This window comes from Sinocyclocheilus rhinocerous, unplaced genomic scaffold (assembly GCF_001515625.1).
Source record: "Sinocyclocheilus rhinocerous isolate Xijiao unplaced genomic scaffold, SAMN03320098_v1.1 scaffold409, whole genome shotgun sequence".
NCBI classification, from domain to species: domain Eukaryota; kingdom Metazoa; phylum Chordata; class Actinopteri; order Cypriniformes; family Cyprinidae; genus Sinocyclocheilus; species Sinocyclocheilus rhinocerous.
The window spans coordinates 297813-307671 of record NW_015635191.1 but is presented as its reverse complement, the minus strand read 5'-3'; the positions used below and the strand labels follow the sequence as shown (position 1 = coordinate 307671).

Here is a 9859-nt window from a genome sequence, read left to right as displayed (position 1 = left end):
CTCACTCTCTCACACACACACACACACACACTCACTCTCTCACACACACACACACTCACTCTCACACACACACACACACACTCACGATAACATTCACGATCACGCTACGGTTAACATGTGGCCATCACTGCGAGGAATGATTCAACTTTCATTTATCTCGGATATTTGATCAAAGTTCTTGTGTTAATTTGACATCCGGTTGTAATATATATATATATATACACACTGTAAAAAAAAACTTGCCATTTCTTTTTAATTATTCGTGAAATTTTGCAATTTCTCAGTGAAAATTTTTTTTTTTTAAAAACCTACAAAAAATTTTTTCTGTGTACATCGTATTTTCAAAACTCAAGATACAATGCGCCAAACTCATCTAAGTACTTGTTCTTAGTAGCTGCTCTGTTTTTCTGTCTAGCAACACCCAAGAAACCATTAAGTACTTATAATGATCAATAAGCAACATTAAAGCAACCACCTAGCAACACCAATAGCCACATTGATTTCCAAGTTCAAATCTCTTTCTCAGCCTTTTTAAACTTCAACTAATCAAACTATAATAACCTTCAGACCTTTTCATACTTTCAGTAAACATTTGTCCATCAACATTCCATTTCCATTTAGAAAAGAATCACTTTAAGCTACAAAACGCTAGAAATCAGATCACGCCACTCAAACACTCATCCATCTGTGAGCATCAGCGTGGATCTGAAGCTTCTTTTTATTTTACCTCTTAGATCTTTCCGGAGTCTCAGCAGATCTTTAGTCAAGTCTTCAAACTTCATCTGAGAGGCCTGAAACAGGTCGTGAGGTTCTGGGAGAGGAAACACACACGTCTCCCTGCCCGCGTCCTGAAACACACACACACACACACAGGTTTGTTTTTGTGAAAAGTGGGGACATCCCATAGGCGTAATGGTTTTTCTACTGTACCGACCGTATATTCTATTGCCCTACACCAACCCTACCCCTAAACCTACCCCTCACAGGAAACTTTGTGCTATTTCAGATTTTCAATACACTCCATTCTGTGTGATTTATAAGCGTTTTGAAAAGTGGGGACATGGGGTAATGTCCTGAAAAGTCACCTTCTCCTTGTAATACCTATGTCATACCCTTGTCATTATATAAATTTATGTCCTCATTTGTCACAAAAACGCGCACACACACACACACACACACTGAAGGGTTTCAGAAGATGTTTAAGCATATTGTTCAGTGAGTGCATCATAAATGAATCTCACCTCGTCAAAGTGTCTCAGGTAGTAAGACACAATATACGACATCAGACTCTTACTGTTGTCCTGAAAAGCACAGCAGAAAAACACACTGATTAAAGGATTAGTTCACTTCCAGGATAAAAATTCTGATAATTTAAAACACCCCCATGTCATCCAAGATGTTTGTGTCTAAACTCTGTGTGTGTGTTTGTCTTACGCTGCTCTTGACATCCTTGAGTTTGGGCAGAATGTCCAGCGTGAAGCCATCCGCCTGTCCTCTGGTGCGATTCCCTCCGTTCATGAAGTTCCCAAAGGCCAAAACTAAACCGAGAACCTGCAGCACTCCAGAACCGCTCTGAAGAGTCTGGAGAGAGAAGGCCAGAAACCAGACTCAGGGACAAAACCGGAATGCATGTGTGTGAGACGTCTGTTATCCGTCATTATTGGACAAAACAACCTGAGGTTCAGAGCAAAGAGAGTCATCCGATTCGATTCAGTAAGCAAGCGAGTTGCCTGACTGATTCAATGATCCAATGATTCCTGTGTTTGATTCGCATTGGATTCACCAGTTTGGTTCAAATGAATCAACTGGTTTAAGAATTGCACAGCATGTTGTGCCGTATGTTTATGAACGCAGTCAGACTGCGCAGACGCACCTTGCAGACTCTCTGCAAAATCTGGAGTTTGCGCTGAACAGACGAGATGCATTCAGTGAAGGTTGACTGAAAGAGAATACAGAAGACTCGTCCGGAGAAATCAGGAATCTGGGAGAGCTGATGGAGAAACCTGTGAGCATCAAAAAGACATATTAAAAGCATTTCTCTGGTTAGTGAAAACTACCAGGTGGAAGTCATTAACTGACTGTATTTGTGTAAGTGCATGTGTTCTGATCCTCACTGTTCGGGTTTGTCCAGAGGTTTGCTTCCCTCTTTGTCTTTTGAGGATTTGATGTGTTTCTCGATTTTCTCCAGCTCGTCATGCTGGGCTCTCTGAAACCACAAAACAGCATTTCAACACAATCAAACTATAACTTCACAACGCAAAAACACTGATGCTTCTGGACAATGAGCTGACAATAAAACAGTGAGAAATGCAGATGTCTGTGCCACACGCGTCAGAATACGGATCAGACTTCATTCTGATGGTCAAAATGTTAGTTGTCTGTCAGAGTCACTGTATTTTACACAAATACGCACCCTGGTGTTCTTTGCGTTTAGCCACATTATTATTTGGAAGCAGAATAAAGTGTAATCAAAGTCGTTAGGAAGCCAGAGTCCAATAAAAGCCAGAGCGTCTCATGAGTTTCCTTCTCACTGAGCTAAAGAACAAAAGAAACTGAGTTTGGGGCCGCAAATTATGGAAAATGTGGTGTTTTGAAAGTACAACAAACAACCAGACGTGATGGACAGACAGACGGATGGAGAGACAGACAGATGGACAGGCAGATGCAAATGACCAACAGACAGATGGACGGAAGTAAATGACGGATGGACAGATGGACGGGGGACAGAAAGATGCAAATTATGGACATACAGATGGACAGATACAAATGACGGATGGACAGATGGACGGGGGACAGAAAGCAGCAAATGACGGACAGACAGTTGGACGGATGGACAGATAGACATGCACTACAGCAACAACAGCACCTCATCAAAAGATAATTATGTGAAGTAATGTTAATATCTATTAAATTTTGTTGAATGAATCAATCAATATTTTAAAAAGAATTACTATAATTCTTTATGCAATGTTGAATCAAAATATTTCTTTCTAAAGCTACTTTTTGTAGTCAATGCTTTTCTCATTTATCATAACATTTATAACATTTAACATCAAAAATTAATAGCACATCAACTTTGGCTTTGAAATGACCCCTGAATAGATAATTTATGATTAATTAGATTAAGTTTTCCCGTCTCTAGGTGTGTAAGAGAATCAGAGTTGGCCGAACAGCCGGCCGAGTTTCTCTGCGCACAGAACAAATACCTTCATAAACAAAGCAGCCGACATCAAACGGCACCGAGACGCACAGCCGAGCGCCGTAAGGCCATCAGGAAGGTGATCAAACACAGAAAACAGCTCTCTCGCTCTCAGACACAGAGAAAAAATGAGGCTAAGACAAACACGTTCATTCAGGAGAGTGTGTGTACGGCTCAGGCGTGAATATAAACTCTCGGGCTCCATTAAGAGTCATCAGGAGATCCATCACAGCACATATACACACACACAGCACTTCAAACGCGGTGATTAGACGCCACGGCTGCACTCTGCATCCCATTTACTGCGTTTTTAAGTGTAAATACGGTTAATATGAAGCAGCTTTCAGTGCTCAAACACTCAGCCTTCAAACACAAACTCAAAGGCAGATATCAAAAGACAATATACAGATACGACAGCGAGCGGCAGGACTGACATCTGTACACGGGCCAGACTGGAAACTCGCACTCATAAAAGCAGGGAAAAAACACATTAGCGCGATCATTAGGTGCATTGCTGAAGTCTGACTATGTTTTTCTTTTTTTGCTATTTGAACAGGTCTGGATTCCATAATTACTGTGCGAGCCAGACGAAAACATCTTAATGTTTCTGCCTCCGCCGACAGACAGACTCTCAGATCTCAGAAGAATGAATCAGAAACGAGTTTTAGGACGGTTCTAAGTCCTCTAATGATTTGGCACACGATGCTTTAAAATAAATGATTTTTATGCAAAAGCAGCTCGCATCCTCAAACAAAAGCTGTTTTTTGCTGCTTTAATCAAAGCACATGACCGAACGTTCTGCTCAAACGGGGCGATTTTATACACACACACACACACACACATGCTTTCACGAGACATAGCGTTCATTCCTGCAGTGATGTGCTTTCTGAACTTGTTTTTTCGACATTAATATTTTTCAGGAGTGTGCATGGGAAGATTGTGTTTGATTCTAGAAAACATACGTTTTCCAGACACCCAGGAACATCTTTTCTCTCTCTTAGACAGTGATTTAAACTACAGGTCTGATTACCTGATCAACACAAGTGTGTGTTTTCTGGTATTAAAGGGCACATGAAATGGAAAATAAAAAATGTTCTTGATTGTTACACTTGAGAGGTTACTCTGCAATAATGACATACCGCAAAACCAACTGGAAACCTTTTTTGGTGCAGAAACTTTGCAAAGTTTATACACTGACCATGAGAAACATTGTATACAAATCTGAAAATGCATTTCATGAGCCTTTTAAACTCATGCATGATATTTAAGGCTCACCTGATCACTACAGACACGCATTCAACAATGAAAACATCAGAATGCATTGAGGAGAATCACACCGATCAACACTGTGGCGTGTCATATGTACTACATGATTCTGGATTGTAAATGCTTTTATTTTCCTCAGCATATATGAAGGTTTGTGCATTACATGTTTGGCATGATCTGAGGATTCATTCATGCCCGAGGCCCTAAAAATGTAACAAGCAAGTTTCATTTTTAGGGGTTTGTTCTAAATATGAGCAATAGAGTTGCTTGGAAACAAAACAAGAATCTTCAAAAAGCAAAGCAGCAGAAGAACAGAGAGAGGATCTGCTTACGTTCTCATAGAGCGCCTGTAACGTCTCCAGATCAACCACAGTGTTATCCAGATTCAGGATCGCTGCACACACAAACAGAGACGCACATTAAACAGAAATCAGCAGCATATCCAAAAATAAACACACAAATATCACTAAAGCAGCACATTTGCCCATATCATCACGTGAATCTCTCCTTTCTGAACATCAAGCAACTGGGTTATTCTATGAAACACATTCCTTTTGCATTTGAAAAGGTGATATATAAATATAAAAAAGAAAAAGTAAAATATTTATCAGACCAAGTAGTCTTATATTCCTTTAGATTTCAATGATTAGTCATTAAAATAATTGATTATAATACATATTCAATATTCAGAAATATTCATAATAAATAAAGCCAAATTAATAAATATACGCAAAAACAAAAAGTAACAGGCCTGAGTTTTACAGTTCATTTAGACATTCATAGTCTTCAGCTCTAGATCATGACAAGATTCTTATTAGAAAATGTAAAGAAAATTGATCATTTAAGCACGCCCTTTAAAATAAAATAAAATAAAATTTTATAATTAAAAAAAAATAAAAAATAAAAAATTTTTTAAAAACGTTTATTTTAAAATCAATTTTAAATAAAATATTTTTTATTTATTATTATTTTTTTTTTATATTTCCTTGTTTGTTTTTAAATGCATCAAAAAAGTAAATGTAAAGCTTTAAACAACATTTTACAAACGGCAACAGGGTTGATCATTTAAGCACGCCCTTTAAAATAAAATAAAATAAAACTTTATAATTTTTTCAAAAAATAAAATACATTTTTTCATTTTTTAAAAACGTTTATTTTAAAAATAATTTTAAAAATAAAATATTTTGTATTTATTTATTTATTTAATTTATTTTAAAAATATTTCCTTGTTTGTTTTTAAATGCATAAAAAAAGCAGGCCAAAACTTAATTTTATTAATGAGGAATTGATGGATGGTGAAAAAGGTCTATGGCAAGAGGTTGAAAAACAAAATGTAACTGAAAATTTTCAACTGAGAAAAAAACCCCACTGTGGAAGCAAAAGCATCACGGTCTTCAAAAGCTGCTCTAAAACGCGACGTTTACGTCCGTGTGATTTTAACCGCTCTGAGTGTGTATTAGGAAGTGAAGCGGCCCGTGTGTGATGACGTCACACGTCTGCGTTCGATTTGAGCATCACAACATCATACGACAGTCGAGGCCTGAATTCCTCTCGCTCCCTCACACACACACACACACACACACACCAACACAAACCATGTGCATGAGAGCTCGCAAACGCATAAACACACCGATTAGATGGAAATTAAGTACAAGTTCTGCTGGCAGAATCAAATAAGCTGGCATTCCACGAGCGTTTCTGTCTGAGACGAGAGACACGAAACACACGAGTTTGTCTGACCAACATCCCATCACAACATAACTCTGATATTACAGTCAATATCATTTCAAATTCACGCTGCCATGTCATTTCACAATTGAAGAGTTCATTTGCAAAAACAGATAACTCATGAAAAACATGTTTTCCAATTAATCTCAATCAAACTGCAGTTAGGTTATTTTGATCAGGTTAAAAAATAACAAAAAAATACAGCTAACTAACACAATAAAGTTTATTTATTTTTAAAAATTTCTTCCTTTGTTTATTTTTTTTAAGAGTCTCTTGCTTGGAAGTTTCCCAAATGTATGCAAGATTGTTAGACACATTTTACATATTTAAATTATACTTATTTTCTTTATTTACTTTATTACTTTATTTATTTACTCATTCATTCATTCATTTATTTACTCATTCATTCATTCATTCATTTACGCATTCACTCACTCATTCATTCATTCATTAATTCACTCATTCATTCATTCACATTCATTCATTTACTCATTTACTCATTCATTCACTCACTCATTCATTCACTCACTCATTCATTCATTCACTCATTCATTCATTTACAAAAAAATACAGCTAACTAACACAATAAAAACATGATAACATAATAAAAAACATGATTTTTGAAAATTAAGAGTGATCCGTTTTTGCAAATAAACTCTTGAATTACAGACACTCGTCTGGATCATCTGTGAAACAGAGTTATACAGCAGCAAATGGAACAATGTTTTTACTCTTTCAAATCTGAATGTTATTTTAAGTAGGAGTTTGTCTGCTTTATGATTAGTACCATGCCAGCTACCACGGATATATTAATGGCAAAAAAAAATAAAAAATTTTTTTTAATTAATTTCATTTATTTTAAATTTAATTAAATTTAGTTATTTAATTTAATAAAAATAAATAAATAAAAATAGATTAAAACATAAAAATAAATAAATAGAAGGTTTTGAAAAGTTTTATAAAAGTTCTAAAATATTTTAAACCACCTGTAAATCTGGCCTCATGTCATTAAAAATCTTTTATTTGAAGTGGGTGCACTGCAGCATGAATGAATGATTCCTCAAATCATCACTGAAAGAAGATATTAATAAAAACAAGTCGTCCAGCAGTGATGTGAATGCCTGAGTTTGGGTTCACGTTCAGGGTCCATCTGATATGTGATGGATGCAGACGCAGCCCAGAGCCTATCAGAGCATCAGGAAACCCCCGCTGCCACACAGAGAACACAGAAGAACACAGAAGAACACGTCAATGCCCGGGCGCCGCGCATTCAAACGCCAGTGTGGAAAAGAAAACAGGAAAGCAGCTCGCCAGAACAAAACCTCCAGCTGTACATCCACCTCGACCCGCCGGTGACCGCAGACCATCACGACCGACTGACTCTTGCCACAGAGCAAATACACCGCATGGATCAGACTTACAAACACACATCTGGATCAGAGTCAGTGCTCAAGTGCTTCATTAACATCTTAATTAGCCTTTTTCACAAAAATCTGAAATCACGTCAGCGCAGGGTAAAGTTAGTCCTGTTACAGGTCCTCACTCATTCACTCACTCACTCATTCACTCACTCACTCATTTACTCACTCATTTACTCACTCATTCATTCACTCATTCATTCATTTACTCATTCACTCACTCACTCATTCATTCACTTATTCATTTACTCATTCATTCATTCACTCATTCACTCACTCATTCATTCATTCACTCATTCACTCACTCATTCACTCATTCATTTACTCACTCATTCATTCACTTATTCATTTACTCATTCATTCATTCATTCACTCATTCACTCATTTACTCATTCATTCACTCATTTACTCATTCATTCATTCATTTACTCATTCATTTACTCATTCATTCACTCACTCATTCATTCATTCATTCACTCACTCATTCATTTACTCATTCACTCATTCATTTACTCATTCATTCATTCATTTACTCATTCATTTACTCATTCATTCACTCATTCATTCACTCACTCATTCATTCACTCACTCATTCATTCACTCACTCATTTACTCCATTTATTCATTCAACCACTTGAAGTTTCCAATGGATAAAATATTTTATTAGAAATAATTTATTAAAATTGTACTTATTTGTTAAAATTTTATTTATTTAGTTGATTAGTCTACAACTTGAAATTTCCCAAATGGAAAAAAAGATGTCGTTAGAAATACATCCATTGTAAAAAATGATTTTTCAAAGTTGTAATTAAAACACAAATTATTCGAGAATGAGACAGTCACAAGAAAACGTTTTAGCCTTTCTTCCTTGATATCTGCATTTCCAAATATCTGTGAAATCTACTAGCAGTTTCTAAGTGAAAATTGTTCCAATTAAATCCTACACCATTTTTGTTAGTATAGATGTTTAATATTGATATATAATAGATACATATAAAATACAACTTGACCTCAAGCCTCTTACTGCTTTTCTGCAAAATAAATACAAATTAAGCTAATTAAAGTCACCGTCCACTTCAAGAGGGTGTTTCTCAAACCCTGGAGGCTTCATGATTAAAATTAAGATTAATTGCTTCCAAATAATGTGAAGTCGCGATACTCATATCTGTTGTAATATGAACATTACTTCATGTCAGACGAGTGTGAGTCGATCATCAGATCATTACAGCATCTGTGTGCGTAATTGCAACTATTTGCTCGTTACGTCTTGATCTGAAAAGGAAAGTGTTTTTGGCCAGAAGAACAAAAGCCAATTCATTCAGCCGATCTTTATCCATCGTGAGGACAATGAGCTGAGAGGTGATGGAAAGAATCTCAGGAGTCTCAGAGGAACCAGAGCACAATACAGATCTGGATCCAGCTGATCTGAAACAGGAAGCTGCAGAAACCTCCAGAACCGCTTTGTTTTAATGAGACCGGCAAACAAACCAGCTTTACAGACGCTCGATGGCTTTTCTCTGCTGTTGATGCCAGAAACACGCAGCAGACAGAAGCGTCCTCACGCTCTCTCCATGCTTCTAATCAACCTTCAAACCTTTCCTTCAGCAAAAAATGCCAGCTATGAGCAATCGGCGGAGAAAAAGCGCTCTTTTATTGCATGAACCCTGAATAGGTCACATTACAGCGCAAAATGCAACAATTATCAACTGCAGGCAATTAGACCAAACAAAACATGTTACTCTATCAAACGAAAGCGTTGCCAGGCAACTCCTGACAGATACGGAAACGAGTCGCCAATTATTTCACTCATTATTCCGTCATGTTTAAAACACGGCTGTGTTCAGTCAGTTCTTCTGATGCATTCAAAATCTGTAAGCTATTCCTGCATTCTGGGTCCAACTGGAACTGAAGAATCGTTCGTTTAGAAAAGTCATAACTTCATATTTTTTCAACTAAAATATACAGTTTCTGATCAGCAACTGAATGAATGGGGGGGAAATGACCATTAAGTTTAGAATGTTACCATGTTATTACCGCATTTATCCCTTTTTTTAGTACTTAAAGTTTAGAAACTCTTTGAAATTACCACACAAAAAAAGCTATGCTGCTATATATATATATATATATATGTGTGTGTGTGTGTGAGTGTGTGTGAGCAAGTGAATGAGTCTGAGTGTGAGTGAGAGTGTGTGTGTGTCAGTGTAAGAGAGAGAGAGAGAGAGAGAGAGTGTGTGTGTGTGTGTGTGTG

General features: G+C 36.8%; 1 protein-coding gene across 1 annotated transcript in view; it reads right to left on the bottom strand.

Annotated features, from left to right (window-relative positions):
* The window catches only part of LOC107746760 (formin-2-like), a 26534-nt gene extending 17812 nt beyond the window's left edge, over positions 1-8722 (bottom strand). Inside the window, exons 1-7 of the mRNA XM_016561054.1 lie at positions 8680-8722; positions 4798-4859; positions 2115-2206; positions 1874-2003; positions 1435-1581; positions 1242-1301; positions 728-848 (exon numbers count right to left, since the gene is read on the bottom strand). Of these exons, the coding sequence (XP_016416540.1) occupies positions 728-848; positions 1242-1301; positions 1435-1581; positions 1874-2003; positions 2115-2206; positions 4798-4859; positions 8680-8722 (655 nt within the window). The remainder of the gene's footprint in view (positions 1-727; positions 849-1241; positions 1302-1434; positions 1582-1873; positions 2004-2114; positions 2207-4797; positions 4860-8679) is intronic.
* Between the last annotated feature and the right edge of the window lie 1137 nt (positions 8723-9859).